Raw genomic sequence first — 17,246 nt, forward strand, 5'->3', positions numbered from 1 at the left:
CTCCAGCTAAAATTTACTCAGCCGGAATTTCATCTACACCCGGAGATTTGTGTTTCTTTAATTTCTTTATAGCCGTTTCTACTTCTATTCGGTTGGGTTCTGGAATATACGGTTCTGTGGTGTGTATCTCCTTTTCTTCACGCACACTAGTTTTTGGTTGCGTGTTAAGCAAATCGTCAAAGAAATCTTTCCATCTATTTAAGATGCTATCCGTATCAGTGAGAACTGTACCGTCAGATTCCTTTAATATATAAGCACGAGGTTGATAGCCTTTCTTAAATTCGTTGATTCCCTTATACATGTCCCGGATCGAACAATTAGCATCGAAAAATTCCGAATCTGGAGTGAAAGAGGACCTAGCATGTAGTTAGTCCCCCCTACTAAATATAGCTTATATTTATTTTAATAAAGCTGATCAAACGTTAAAAATTGTAGATCATACCTGATCAAACGATTGACATAAAAATATATTGTGTGTGTGTGGGGGGGGGGGGGTGCTAACTACACGCAGGTGATTGCAATCTTCCAAAGTCTCCTAAATTCTGTTTTTATATGCAAATATGTAAGAAAGACTGCCAGTGTAAATAGTTGTAAATACATTTAAAAACAATTTCTTTATAACTAGAGAATAGATGACACCACACTCTTTTTTATTACTTTGTTGTTTGTTCGCTTCTATGCGTAAAGCCGTGGATTCTAAGACCGCTGGATGTTAAAAGTTGCCGTGTCGTAAGAGAAAGCGGAGGGGAACAGTTTTGCTTCGTTTCACTCCAAATATGAAAAATGTTGAAGATCCGTATTTTTAGGAAAATATTTCAATCTTTCAATGAATGAATGAATGATCTATCTATATATATATTAGCACTTACAATAAATATATTATTGGAGGAAACTTACCTGTTCCTGTAACATGCATTGACCTGGCCAAAGTGAGAACAAGGGCTCTATTCAGCTCTTCTGATTCTGCTGACACTAATGTTTTAGGTTCACTCAAAAACCTTGAAAGCTGAGGTTGAACTTCGGCACTGCCAAGACCAGTTATCAATCTTAATGCTGTACTTTCAACACTAAAGGAAGTACAATGAATTGATACTTGTTAGTCATTGGGTTGCAAAAAATACACTACGACGAATAATTTATCTTATTATTCATATTACAAAGTATCAAAAGTATCAAAAGTAAATAAATGAAACTTTAGTGTGTAACATATTAAATTAATAAAAGAAATTAAATGACATACCTGTATATTATTTAGTAGGAGTAAAATGCCCCTTCCTATTTTTATATTTATTAAAAATGTAATAGATGAACGATATTTAATATGGAAAATACACACGAATGTTATTTAATTTTTTCCATCTATATTATATAATAAAATCATTTTTGTAAAAACAATATTAACCAACTTCAGTAAAGGTGCTAAAAAGTACATAATAATAATAATAATAATAATAATAATAATAATAATAATAATAATAATAATAATAATAATAATATAAAGCTATTAAAACCAGAAAATAATTCATTATTATTATCTACAAGAAAATTAAAATTTGTGCCAAGCCAAACAAATTACTGCCTAAATTTGGCCCCCATTTACCCGCTTGCTCAAATTTTTGGAAGATCGACTGGTATGTCCTGGAAGGAAATACCCTGGATGCCGGTGTCTGGCGCCATCTGCTGTTCAAATCTCTGTGTAGAACGAAATGTATGTGATGAGGCCTTATCTATATGCACACGGACGTGATTTATTGCATTTCCATATAAACGGAGCAGATCTTCTGTATAAACTAGGTGTGAGAATATGTTGCTGATAACATGTGGAGTTCATTTTTTTAGTTTTTAGGCACCTCCGAATCGTTAATTTCCCTTTATGTCAGTATCCGGCGACAATCAGAAATTTCTTCGAGAAACTTGCTTTACACTAACGGACGAAGTCATGAAGGGTTTTTGCGTCTCTTGGAATGTACATTACGGCTCCAATTTTGCCACAATCTTATAGATAAATCCAGGCTTCATTGAGTATGACAACAAATTTCTACTTTTCGAAGATAGATGGCGTTTGTAGAGGCGCCTGCAGTGGATCTTTATCTTCTTCCGATCGACTGCAGTAAGGACATGTCCACGACTTTTAAACACCATCCACGAATTTAATTTGCCACGCAGGTTGCGGTTCACAATCGTCTGGCCATCACACGTTGTGTAGGATGGTTTTTCTGCAGGACCATTCGGTGCAACTTCTGAGCTACAGATGGAGCCATTACAGTACACGGTCCTTTTTAGCTTTCCTTACAGGATTAACAAAGTGCTGGCAAATCGCGGGTTTATGTCGATAATGTATGTTCTTGAGGTCATTGACCCCATTGCACATTCACTTTCCCTGGACTGTTTGTGTCACGGAACACTTGGCGTGGAAAAGTGCTACGACATAGCCTTCTCAAAACCAGTTAACTTTGGGAGTCATGACGCACAAACCTACTAGGGCACTTTGGCTTTCTGCTGCTGTTTGAATCATTGGGATCGGTCATTCTGTGAACAGGGGTGAAGGTTTAAAAACAGGCACATATAGACGATCAACCTTCTATATTACATCTTAATTATATATATATATATATATATATCGAGAACTTCCTTCTTTTTAAGAAGACGGTTAAAAATCAAACTGACCTTGTTGTGACCGAATCACGGGAAAACAGCTGAACCGAATTAAATTTCTTAACATTACAGTATTACTAGTATCAGTACTGTATCAGTATACCAAGTTTAATACTAGGCGCTCGTGGAACGAGGATGGCGAGATCCCTATGATAGATTCAAACCATAGCAGGAGGTATATATGGACCTGTGTCCTAGTGTTTTCGAGAATCCCCGTTATAATGGGGAAGGGCGGCATTTTCTGTAATTTTGAACTCGACTTGTATGTTGTTTGTGACCGCAGCACGGAGAAACACTTGATCCATTTGAAATGAATTTTGGAAGATAGATAGTACCTACTTCAAGCTGGCATATTCAACATTTCTGCGAAAAATACAAGTATCTCATGGGTTTTTTGTCATTACACATTAATTCAAATGTATCCAAAGAGTTCTCCTAGAGCAAAGAACGGGTATTTCAGGTAGTTATATATAAATGCGAATTAAGCAGAAATGGAGAAAGTAACATTTTATATTAAGAGTATTCAAATACAGCTACCATCTTGAATATGTTGCTCACTGATTTATATGAGAAACTATCCTACTTTTTGTGTTGAAACGAGAACGAATATTAAGATCACGATTATAGTGATTTCTTCCGTGTAGGTATTAGATTCTCTCTAACGTCGTGAAAATTAATTTATTTCGTACATAAATATATTATTATTCAAAATAGCAAAAAATGACACTTTGCAATGATGTGAAGTATTTGGTTCATTTCTGCTTGAAATTTAAAAGAAACCAAAACGATGAGGATAAAGTGCAATACCTTAGGAACACATATGTTATAGTATTAATGCGTTAGGATTGTGTTGAAAGTTAAATTAGCAAAATTCAAATACTTAATCTTTCGTAACTTTATCTCATATTGCTACCTCGTGGCGAAAGACTGAACTGAGTGGTGACTGAAGGTTGATGTAACGGAAGAATATCAAATTCATATTTGCTTTTTGCTTTGTTAAGCGCTAAATTCATGAAGGTCAATTTTTGTGTGATCTCGTGAGTGAAGATCCAGCTAAAACCCATCATTATCAGTGGTGAACTCTTCGCACACACCTGAAACGCCTCCGGCATCTGTCAATAAGAATCAGCAAAATTCCAAAACAGAGGAAACTACTATGTTCCTTCACTAGGGTGATCAGAAATATTTTGACCAAAAAGAGTACAAGAAGAGTATATACCGTAACTCAGATGTTGTCAGAGAGGTCTATTGTCCATGATTATTCAGTTGCACAGTCAGGAAAGCGACAAAGAGTATGACTACACAATGTGACCTACTGGTTAGCACTCCCCGCTGGTCAAGTTTCTAGCGTATGCCAGGTTCGATTTAAACCGGGAGACTCTTAAAAAAATTGAATACATTTCGGTGGTCTCCATGTGTTCAACTTTTGTGCTACAATTCGGATAATAAATTCGCGTTAGAAAAATACAGTATTTGCTTTGCTTTTCTTTTCTTTTTTTTTTTTTTTAAATGAGTATGCAATTAACTAAAACTATACAACACGCACAAGTAGAGGAAACGGATTAAACTTTTTTATATGATTTTTATATATATATATATAATCATTATCAACAATTTGGACTCAAGATTCTTGATCTTAACTTACAGTGCATCTTACTGTCATAATTTAAATTATGAACTAATGTCTTTGTTATCCTCTTTTACGAGGGACGTTCAAGTCAATCTTTTTTTTTCCTTTTTTTTTTTTTTTTTTTTAATCTAATCCCAGAATAGTGCATGTAGTGGGAAATGGCAACTGTGTCCTGTTACTAGTATACTAGTACGTGGCACTCGACGCACCAGCCCAGAGACGGTTAGTCAAACTGGCGGACAACAGTGTAAGCATGTATACGGATTAGTGTAAGATATGAAGTTTTTAGTGGAGAGGACGCAAAACCAGCTGAAATTTACAGATGACTTCAGTCACGACACGGTGATAAGACGCTAAGCCTCAGTAAGACATCTGATCTGAATGGTGCAAGCGCTTCAATTATAGCTGTATGTGTATCACTGACGATTCCAACCCACAGCATTCATTCCTAGGAACATTCAGCGCGTTGAACAGCTGCTTACTGACAATCGTCGCATAACCTATAGTCAACTGCAAAAGTTAGGAACAGTGAACACAATAATTCATGGCAATTTGCTGATCCAAAAAGTGAGTGCACGCTAGGTCCAAAACAGTTTTTCGTTTCTTTTACCGGCACGGAAGAGTTGAAGTCTGCAGTGAATTGAAAGACCACTATGACAAGGAAGTGATTCCCCTCTTTTTGGACCTCTAAAAGAATTCCTTGAAGGTCAACATTTCTACAGCGATAAAGAAGTGAAGCATGTTGTCTAGAATGGTTCAGACGTACTGACAGATCTATGTTGAAGCCTTTCAGGCATTAGTTAAACACTATGATAAATGTTTTAACTGTGGTAAGCAATTTATGTGGAAAAATAAATGCTCTTTCCACTCCTTGATTTTCTTTATTACAAAAAGTTCCGATTTGACTTGAACGCCCCTCTATGGACCACTGAAAGTAACATGCTTAAATTGTAAAAGACTTCTACAAAATTGAAAAAGAAAAAAAAAAAAGTTTCTAATAACAGAAATTGAAGTACTTTTAAACTTTAAAAGCTAAGCAACTAGACACTGGTTCTACACAAAATGAAATATAAACGGACGACATAGGCATGGATAATGTCTAATTTACGACAGTAATATCAAGATCTATAGAAAATTAATATATAAAAAAAAAAATAATTCGAATTTATGGGATGTAGCTTACCAAAGATGCAGCTGTGTCTGATTAGTTTGAGGAACTGCTGCCAAACTATGGAGATGTGATAAGAGCTGAACTCTGTAGTGGGGCTGAATATGGTGCATTCGGTAACTAAACATCTCCAACAAGGTATATAAAATACCCCATGCGTGAGATTTAAATACTGTAGGTAACAGTTGACCTGAAAAGAGAGAAAAAATGTTGTGCATTCTTTACGAGAAATAAAATGCTGTTACCAGTTTCTTTTTTAATTTTCCTACACACTTTAGTCAAGAGAGCTATGAGAAACATGAATTAACATATCAAGTGAATATTTCTGTAATATACAGAGTGATCGAAAAATCGCGCACATCAAGGAAACTTATTATAAACTGAAATGCAGTTGTAATAATTGTATTTTTATCACTAAATGAGACGTACTAACACCGAGCATACATGTTATCTGTCATACAGCAGTCATATGACGTCTTCAACAGAGATGTGTGATATCGTTGCTAGGAGCACTTCACTTACTCTCAATTTTCAATGTTGAACTGCATCACATCGTCGAATAGCGTATCCCATTTTCTTTGAAAACAATGAATAGTCAGCGTACCAAGATATTACACAGTTTACTTTGGCTCTTGAAGCTGATAAACATGAGACTTGGTTCCAGCAAGATGGAGTCATGTGTCGTAAATCCAACGAAACTACGCAATTCTTGCGCGAGTTTTTCGGTTACTACATAATTTCGAAAGGAATATGGCCCTTGCGCTCACCGAATTTATGGCTTGTATTTTTTGTCTTTCTTTTCATTGGAGTATCTCAAAGGAAAAGCTTATGCAAACAATCCGCACACACTAGGAGACCTAAAGAGGAACATAAAATATGAGCTAAGAACGTCAGCGTACAGGTGCTGCACAAAGTAGCTTCAAACATGGTAAAAAGAGCTCTGCATACATTACTGAAAAGATCAGACATTTAAAGCATAAATGGTAAAGCATATTGGTTTTGTGCTTTTAACCAGCAAAATCCTAATTCACAACAACCCTTTTACTCCAGTTCTCCAATATCCAGTTTCCACTCCACCCACACGGAAAAAAGTCCTATCCTCGGTTTACAGGCTTAGCTGTTTACAAATAGACGAAAACCTACCATTGGGCAGAACATGCAAACACATCATACACACTAGATTAAAACACAATTAATCTTAAACAAACTACACGGAACTCAATATACGGTGTATAAATATCTTCTAAAATTAGATATCTAAAAATTTACAATTCAATAAAATGAAAATGAAATGAAATGTAATCTTTGAGTTTTACGTTCCACGGTTATGCCGGCTAGGCTAAAGGAGATGATGATGATGAGAAATGAATGAAATGGAATGAAGAAAGTGGTAGGAAACGGAAGAACTCCGAGAAAACCCACGCACACGGTGTTTGTCCACCACAAAGTTCACTTGACGCGAGCTGGGATCGAACTAGGGACCCCACGCATGGTAAACGCTCGACCACTGAACCACCGCGGCCCATACAATTTAAATAATTTCACTACCTAGCCTGATAATATGTCTGGAACTGAAAGAATTAAGGTAATGTAAATACAAAAATACATATGGAGCCAAGCAAGAAAAATACATTTAAAATTATGTACACTTGTAAGACAATTTCTTTTACGAAAATGCAATTTTTGTTCACTTTTTTCCCTTAGATAAGTAATTGTTCTTTTCAGTAAGTATAAGAGCCTACCTAATTTTAAGTATTTTTCTTTCAGGTTTATTAGTTCCGTGTTCATATTTACCTTATTAACAGTTTTATTTCCAGGAGAAGCCTAGACATCTTTGGTTATAAATATTTTATTTCAATGATGAATATAAAGATGCCAAGTTAGGTGAAAATATTCAAATTGTACAGACTTTTATTAAGACTCTGGTATGGAGCGTGGTGCTTTACGAATCAGAGACGTGGACATTGAGAAAAGCTTAAATGTCCAAGCTGGAAGCATTTGAAATGTGGTGTTGGCGCAGAATGCTGCACATATCATGGAACGAAAGGAAAAGGAATGAAGACATACTAAAAGAAGCTAATGAAGGACGACAGATCATGAAGATAGAAGGAAAAAGAAGAAACAGCATGCTTGACTGCGCTTGGATCATCGTGCTGATAGAGGGAAAGGCAGAAGGAAAACCAGGAAGAGGAAGACCAAGGATAGTACATTTAGATGCAATTACGAGGAAGAGATCTTATCAAAGTATAAAACAATTCTCCCAAGGAAGAAAAAAGTTTTAAAATTTTCATGTTGCCCACCAACCTATGGTTCAGGTGAACAAGAAATATTTTTAGGCTTCGTCTATCTGAGTAGCATTTAAGATATGTGTTGTTTATAATTTGTACTCCTTCTTCACTAACGCATGATAGAAATACTAAAACATAGTTCAGATATTACTTACTAATAAATCCTTTCACTCCAAGATATTCAATTTCTGTGTACACAAGCAATCGACTGTATGTTTCCACCAGAGCAGGCGCTAATGAAACATTTGACTTTGACTGCGCAAGTTTGATGACGTGGTTCACTATGCTGTGAATAAGGCTCATTTTTGAATGCACAGTGAGAGAGTCGAGAATGGCCATAGACAATGGAGTAGTTGGCAACGGAGATTTAGGTAATCCTAGTATGGTTTCGACTAACGATGCCATTGGACGATTAAAGAATTCCGGATATGTAGAATAAGCATTGCATATCAATGCAATTCTGTAGTCTGAACCCATGCACATCGTCAGCATGGATTGGTTGTTGGATTTCGCTAAATGCTGAAGAAATCTGAAAAGAACGAAAAAAAAAATTAAAAATGTATTACTAACATTGTTTTAATGTGTACTTAATGTAATATAAATGCTTCTGCGTAACCAAGCGACTTTCGTTTGAATATTTTCGGGTTCGATCTGTAATGCGAAGAAAGGCTATCCAAACTAACAGATAACGACTGATCTACGAAACCAGAAATCGCTGAAGTCGATGCGATGACCATGTATCATTCAGTTGAACATGGGTCATCTGGCTGGCTATCATTCTTTGTGAGCTGTAACGCCAGTAAGTATATGTAATATAGACCAACAAGTACTACTAGTGCTTATAATCACACTTTTTAGATTACTACTAAAATATTTACTTCTCTCTATTGTATCATCATAAGTCACACTAACAACATATATGACTAGAGCAACCGTCATAGTGCTTCATTTTTCTGATAATTATAATTTATCTTTATGCAAATTACGCTTTATTTTAAATTCGTATTTAACATAAATAATGAAAAGCAAATGTTATTCAATACACCTTATTTTCTGTCTGTTTATTAACACTTTACACATAAAACTTTCTTTTAAAGCAATAAACTGAAATCAAATTCTGTTCATCAATATGATAACTTGATTTATTTTGTGTATACGACTGTAAAGTAAGTTTATGAGATAGTATAAAGTTATACAGGTATATCTTGCAATAATAATAAAGCAATGGTAAGAGTGTTAATCACGTTATCTATGTCGCTCTCAGTCTCTTCACCTGCACTACCTTAAAGCGGTTGGTTGAATCTAAGTGTTAGGAAAGATTGAAGATTATCTTTTATCAGACACGGCTTTTAAGAATTCAAAATCCAGTTGAATGTGGAAAAGCTTCTCTCAACTTATGCAGATGATGAATTCCTTTGATTCAAAGTAGGCACTGACCATGAAATCGTTAAACTTTATACGTTGTAATCTGACTGATTATTATCTATTCCTCGCACAACTCTAGATATATTTTTGAATTCTTAAGTTTGAAACTTCAGAATAGATATGTAAAAAGAACTGTTTCATTCTTTGAAGTATGTATTGTTGAAATGCCTGATTTTCCATTGTTATTGAAAATGAAACTCACATCAATTACAATAGACTAACAATTAAACCGGTAGTTAATTTTTCATATTTTCCAATATGCTTTGTTATACCTTTAAAATTAATTTTATCTGGACCCTTAGATAACTAAAATCATGCTCCGTGTGACAACCATACGTATGTCTAAATTGATGTATTTTTTTGTTGTTTTTTTTGGGGGGGGGAGGGGTTGATCTACTTATGACTTTGGCTATGTTCAAATTCAATCCAATTTAATTGATCTATTTTTCTAAATAGTAAATTTAACTTTACAGAAATGTATAGATGGTTTTCAAAATAATACAACCACCTGAAAGGTGTAACTTACCAGATTAATACGGTGTTGGAACACCTTTCGCTCTCCGACTAGCTCTGATGCAACCTAGAATGGAGTCACAGAGGTCGGAGATGGTAACTTACGCCATTAAACGTGCAGTATTACTCAGTTCCGCTAGAATGGAAGAAAGCGAAAATCGCGCCGGATTCGTGTCTCCAAAACGGACTACTGTTCAGATTTGGAGATTGGGCAGGCTAGAGAAAGTGTGGAACTTCGTCCCGATATTCCTCAAACCACGCTACAAGAGCTACAGATGTGTGAGTGGGCGCCTTATCATCCTGAAATATGATGTCATTGCCCGAAAACAACATATGGACATATAAGGCACACGATCCTTTAAAATGGCGACATAATCACAGGTAAAGTCATGATTCCTACGTGTTAGTATAGGACCCACTGAAATCCAGGATACTGAGGTCCACAACATCACAGAGTCGGCGCCATGTTTCAAGGTTGGGCGGAAACAGCGAATCATACGCTTCTTCACGCGTCCGCCAGACATACACATGGCTCGTGGTTTGAAACAAGGTAAGCGCTGACTCGTCCGATTATATCACACGTTTATAGTCATCAGCGGTTTATGCTGCTGCATATTCGCGGCACCATTGGCGTCATGCTGAAGAAATATGGTCCCTTATCAGTGGTTTCGCATCTGCAACACGACTCTGTACATCTGTATTATGTAATTCACAGCGAATTGTGATTCTCGTCACAGGCTCAGGGAAGCGCTGCTTTAATTCCTCCGTCACTAGCACCGCAGTCGCATGATCATTTTCAGTGACAATCCGCTTTAATGATCGGTGGGACCTGTCACTGAGTCATTTTTTCTGACGGGGCCGCGGTGGCTCAGTGGTAGAGCGTTCACCTCTTGTGCTAGAAGTCTTGGGTTCAAACCCTGCTCCCGCCAAGTGAACTTTGTGGTGGACAAACACCGTGTGCGTGGGTTTTCTCGGGGTTCTCCCGTTTCCTCCCACTTGCTTCATTCCACCATTTCATTCATTACTCATCATCACCGTCTCCTTTAGCCTAACCGGCATAATCGTGGGACGTAAAACTCAAAAATTTCATTTCATTTCATTTTTTCTGACCATTTTTCCTCTTCGCCGATGTAGTTTTGCCGTGAGTTTTATAGAGCGTCATCACCTTGGACATTATTCCTTGCAATACATCCAAAACACTTGCTACTTTCGTCATGTTCGCACCACATAACCGAGTACAAACAATTTGCCCTTTTTGGAAATCAGAGAATTCCAATTCCATATTACAATTACAATTCGCCCATTATAAACCATCACCGTCTACTCAGTTGACTGCATACTGCCTTTCTACTGCTCCTCACATAGTACGAAGTTTGCCCTAACACACCACCACAAATAGCCCAGTGCTGTGATCGCTGCCTAACCGTTGCAAACTCAGATACGTATTTGATATGTTTTCAACTCCAGGTTTTCGATTATTTTGATAACCATCTGTATATGGCTACAAAACACACAAACATGACAACAAAATAATACCCAGGTTTTAACTACTTGCTTCTGTAGGAAGCAGAGGATCAATATAACCGTATGAAGTACACAAGCTCAATGAACCAAGCCTATCTCGCAATCCAAATACTACAGATTTCCGAATAGTCAGATATAGATAGGATACACTGGAAGTACAACTTTTAAAAGAAGTTGGAACCATCTCAATATTCTTCTTAACTCGTACAGAATACAGTACGATTTGCTATAATCTGTTATCACCAGTTCAATTCTTAACAGAAACAAAACTGTTTACTTTGTGTGATATATATATATCATGAGACAAATTTCTTCTATTTATTGGAGCATCCTATGTAAGACTTAATTTAATTCACTTATCTCTCGTGCACATCATCACAGATCGGTTGGTAGCCATGTGGAATATTCTTTGTACAAAGTTCATACTTTGAAGAGTACCCTTTACCTGCGAGGTTCCTCTTACTGGGATTTCAGTTTGAGGCACAGAAAAAAAAAAAATTAGGAGCCATATCTGAACGGTAGAGAGCATAACAACTCAGAAAATGATAATAAGTGTGGGTGTTAAAGGACACAGAAGTTCATAGGTTTAATTTATTGCGTTGCACATTATGAAGGCAACTGAAAACTTTCAGGAAGTACTACCCATCGGAGTGAAAGAGGATTCTTAAAGTGTTTTACTTTGCTGTATTTTGGCCTTGGAGATTATGCTTCGACTACGGCAATTAATGAATCTTCCAAACACTTTCGATTTGGTCTCACTAAGCTTTCGCGGTAAATTTAACTCCGATGGCTGTTTACTACATTCACAAGCAAACCGCCGGCTACCGATATTTTCTGTAAATGGAGGAATTCAAGTAATATCCCCATACCTCTACAATAGACGACCTTGTTTTGTTAGTATTCACATGACAAAATAAAATCGGACGTATTTTCTTTTTTAATTAGATCATGTACAGAGCAGCTTTTGACTCTGGTTACTTATACAAAGCCCATTTCAGCATATGGAACACAAGGACGCATTCACAATGGAAAAAATTTGATTGTCCTTTTCCTTACCTATTTAATCTTAGCTACGGATGCGTGAACAGGACCATGAACAAGGTAGAAATACAGAAAGTGTGTGAGCGAATACAGTAGAATTGATTTTGTATATTTGGTGTGCTCAAAGATAAATACAAGTTTTAATAAATTAGAGTGATTTATTTCTCTTAGACCTGTTTTCAATCTCAAATAATGGAATTTTCCCAATTGCACAACCGTTTAGGCTGTATATTGGTACGACGCCATACATTAAATGGAAAATCAACGATGACAGTTCAGTACGCTGTTTCCTTGGGCCCTCACCTTACCAACAATACAGTATCATTGGGAAATGGGTTTGAACTGTTCTAGATTCTCTCATGTAACAATGCGCACTTCCCTGTGTCATTTTTGCGTGCTTTTTGTTCCGTTTGAACAGGGCTGCCAGATTTTCTGGACATTTTTGATTTACTGTAAATTGCTGAAATCATTTAAGTAAAAGAAAACTACTTACTACAATATACCTATACATGATACGATTAACACTGAAATAAAAAAATAAAAAAGGGTCATAAAAATTAGTAGCCTGACAGTTAAAACAACTAGACTAATCTGTTTATGTTATTTAAACATATAAGACATTTTGTTTATCTTTCAGATCTTCATTATTTGCTGTTTTCAAATGCTAAGCACTGGAATAATCATGAGAGCCAAGAAGTTTCAAGCCTACATTTATATCTGCCAGTTGATTCTTTCAGACAGCGAGGCTTCTTTTCCAGAGATCGAAATAATGTATTTCCAGTTTCACTAATTTTTTTTTTTTCTGCTTACAATTCTCTGCATCATTTGTAAACGCACACTACAGGCTGCTAAGGTTCTCTCACAGAGACCAATCCGTTTCATGGTCTTCCATGTAGGTTTAAAACTACAGTACAAAACTCTCGTTATTTTCCTTGAGTCTGTAGTCGGTGCAAGGTACGGAAACAGTACCTAATTTATCTATTTTTCGGGTCTAAAACGAAATACAGACATTTCGCCATTTCTTTAACAGTAAGATACGGACACGGACACAAACCTTAAAATATAAACTGTCTGTACAGAATACGGAAGCCTGTTGAACTTGAAAAGTTACTTTTAACATAGAGCGCCTTATCAGTAAAAGACCTAAAATAGCTGGTGCAACTGGAAAAATTTCACCATTTTAAAAGGAAAAATACCTATTTCCAACAACTTTCCATTTTTTCGTATCTTTACTCTAATGGAGTTGGCCTATGGTCCCAGACTTTTGATACACCCGATATAGATCAATACGAACAATGATCATTAAATAATCTCTACACATGTGACTTTATACTTGGGAAATTACTATTCTTTCCTCAGTGTATTTCGGCAACAGGCGCATCTTTTTTATTCTGGGCTTCTTTACCAGCTGCATGCAACTACCAGTGATAAATTATTAAATATGATTCTTTGCGCCAACAAGGAAATATTTCAACTTATTTAATACATTAGCAGCTTACTAAAAGCGACTTTCTCCCTGACGAATAGAATTACATTTAATGCAAAATTAGGACTACTTCTCCATTTTCAGACTATGAAAATTAATATTATTGTTAATGTTATCCCCTTACTATTTGCTAAAATATCACAATTAATTAAATCATAGGCCAATACATCAAAAACGAGTGACAGATTATTCCTATCAGTTGAGCATCAATGACTTTCTAAACATCGCACGAATGATAGTAACTTATGTTTTGGAGAAAATCTGAGACATTTGAGTTTTGAACAATTTTTAGGGAGACAGATGATGCAAATCCAGAACTGTTCAGGCAAAACTGGGACGTTTGGAAATCCTATTCAAAACATTTGTGATATAACAAATATACTTAATACTTTTCGATTTTCCGTATCTTATCTGTACTACAATGAAAAACGTAAAGTACGTATATTCTCTCGAATTTATTAATTACAATTGTTCTGTACTATCAGAGTTTGTAACGCAAACATATTTCTGGACGAAAAGCTCCAAAGCCCTTCCTGCTGGTCTCGGGCTAGTGTGGGTGCTTTGATCTACGTAATCCCAAATTCGATTATCGGTAGGAAAGAATTTAGGTTTGAACGCATTATAGTTGTTCAGATTCTACCTCAAACTGTAAGTTCATCGTCCATGTCTAATATAGACTCGGTGCTGAGAAGTTATGTATACTTTACAAATCAAGCAAACAAAGCTACAGGATGATTTATATGGGTCGGCCATCAAATATCCCAAATTTATACGCCCCTGGAGTTCTACCAGAGTATATAGCTTTACAGGCTTTGCTTCTATGGATGTCGTGTAAACTTCAAAGCAGGGTTGCGATTCATTAGTAAGAATTTTATGTTTTTAAATAGAGGTGAATCACGTGCAACACCAGTCTGTTATTTTTTTTTTTTTTTTATTTTATTGTACTTTTTTCGTAATGCGTTCTGTCAAAATCATGCTTCATCATCAAGAACAAATTGACACCTACTTGACAGAACTAAACGTAAACTATATAAAAATTTCCTGACAAAGGAGGCCAATTGACATACTGGTATTTCATTGTTTCATTGTATAACCAACGAATAAGAAAATGGATATTCTAGAAGAAGAAGCATTAGTGAATGAATATTCGTTTGACGGAACTAGTCCGTCTGTAGTAGAACTATAAAGATGATCCTAAATCTTCCAAGTATAACGATCACTAAAGTTCATAATTGATATTTTGAGAACATGCTGGCCCTAATTGATATATCACATAACTACCTTTCCATTAAACAAAATAATAATAATAATAATAATAATAATAATAATAATAATAATAATAATAATAATAATAATAATAATAATAATAATAATAATAATAAAATAAAAAAAATCACAATTTCAAAATGGCGGCTCGTGATCTACTCTACCCATTCTTCTTTTGCCAATATGTGAAACTGCCACTGTTTGCATTGTCTATCTTTCACTATTTTTACGACTCAACAGTTTATTTGATGTATTTCTATAGTATAACATAGCCCATATCCCACCAACTTTGACCCCCTCCTCCTCCATTTCTTATGGCGCTCAGCCACTAAAGATCTAAATTTAAGTTCATTGCATTTTTATTTTAAAACTTTAAATGTTATTCAAGAAACAAATAGACATCACTTCGTACACTACCTCATGCATAAACAATAATTAATCCTTATTAAAACTACACTAAGAAATAAAAAAAAAAGTATTTTACTCGTGGTGCAGCTTCAAGGCATGCGGCATAGGTCGCTGAAGATTTACAGGATCTGTCTGAGCCTTCTTCAGAAAATGAATCCAAATGCAAGTTATGGCCATCTGGTGGGTACAAACAGCTTTATTATAATCTGGGACCTGAAGTGGTTCTTTCTCTGGATACAATAGGTCATATAACTTCAGTACGGGGAGAAAAGTATTTAACTATAAAAGAAATTTTAGAAAAAAAAACACGTACATTAGTTTACATGGTACACTTCAGTAAATTAATACAATAATGAAATAAAAGACATCCCTTCCTTACGAAAAAGGAAGAAAACAGAAACTGATAATTTATTATATATGATTACTGCAATTATGACTATCTATGTGCGTATTTTCACATGACTTGTTTTCTGAAATTGTTATAATCGCACTTAAAAACTCTTTTCTGGTTACACGATATATGGAAGCTATGATCAAGAATACAGATCCGATTTCTAGGAGAGTGATTACTGAACATCAACAAAGAAATCAAAAGACTCAACACAATAGTAACCCAGCTCTCACAAACAAACAAACAAACAAAAACAAAAAAAAAAAGTCGACGAGAAAACTGAAATGGAGTACCAAGGGGCAACTTCCACATGAGTGACAGATTTGTCGATTTTGAACACAAAGAATTTCCATTAAGTATCTCGCAGAGAAAGTTATTAAGGATAAGCTGAAGAGAAGCTCTACGTTGTATCTGGATATTTTCGGTTTCTTATACCATAAACAAAAGAAATAATCACTTTCTAATCCGTGTGCTCAGCTGTAACTGTTCAACTGTAGCTACCTGAAAACTGAGGTTGAACCCAGTCAGCATGCTGATTTTATTCATCCGATAGAAGACATGACATTTATAGATGATAATGAACAGCTGAAGAAACAAACATGCTAAAGGTAGGTAAGAAGTTCTAGCAATTCAAAATAAATACCAAGGAACTAAACGTAACAGCAATATATAAATCCACTATTAATTGAAGTACTTAATAAAGTATCACGTTGAACACGTATAATAATAAATAGCTGTCTCCCAAGCCATTGGCTCGTCTGCTAATTGCCTGCACGCTGGCGAATCTCTTGGTAGCAGGTACGAGGCGGCGCAGCTAGCGACAATCATTAGTAGCCCGATTAAACTATTAGGAGCGTGATTGACAAGACTTACCGTAAGATGTCTCGCTATAATAATAATAATAATAATAATAATAATATCATGAATATTTCTTTCACAAACGACTACCTACACTGCAGCCAATATGTTTTGATACATCAACTTGCACAATACAAACCAACAGAGATAACGATATCTTAGTTTGATGAAATCTTTTAGGATTAAATGTGTCGAGTGCTGTAACATAGGTAGATGGATATTACTGTATTGTAATGAAATTTTGAACATGTATATATTTTTTTCGTTCAAGTTTACACCCAATTACATTTTATTGCAGTATGTTTTGAGCTCCAATCACTTGTCTCCCGGTTGTAACAATTCAAAATTTCTGAACAAATATGTAAAGTTAAAGCAAAGTTTAAAACTATCACTTTTATTAATTATTTAAATTATTTCTGAAATGAAAGAAGTGTTAATACGAAAAAACTTAAATTAATTCTATATATAGTACAGTAAATGACAGATTCGCCAATAATTGCTTTCAAATGATAGAAGCAACTGCAAAATGACAACAGTCAAAATGAAATATTTCTTTTTTAAGTTTTACGTCCCACGCTGATGCCGGCTAGGCT

The 17,246-nt window shown here is 35.5% G+C and overlaps 1 protein-coding gene across 1 annotated transcript in view; it reads right to left on the bottom strand.

Moving 5' to 3' along the window:
- MED23 (mediator complex subunit 23) overlaps positions 1 to 17,246 on the bottom strand; it is a 94,478-nt gene that overhangs the window by 40,615 nt on the left and 36,617 nt on the right. The window contains exons 8-11 of the mRNA XM_081742725.1: positions 15,481 to 15,683; positions 7,897 to 8,270; positions 5,469 to 5,643; positions 898 to 1,067 (exon numbers count right to left, since the gene is read on the bottom strand). Coding sequence (XP_081598851.1) covers positions 898 to 1,067; positions 5,469 to 5,643; positions 7,897 to 8,270; positions 15,481 to 15,683 — 922 coding nt within the window. The remainder of the gene's footprint in view (positions 1 to 897; positions 1,068 to 5,468; positions 5,644 to 7,896; positions 8,271 to 15,480; positions 15,684 to 17,246) is intronic.

The sequence above is a fragment of the Thermobia domestica genome, chromosome 16 (assembly GCF_964235325.1).
Source record: "Thermobia domestica chromosome 16, izTheDome1.hap1.1, whole genome shotgun sequence".
Classification (NCBI taxonomy): Eukaryota; Metazoa; Arthropoda; class Insecta; order Zygentoma; family Lepismatidae; genus Thermobia; species Thermobia domestica.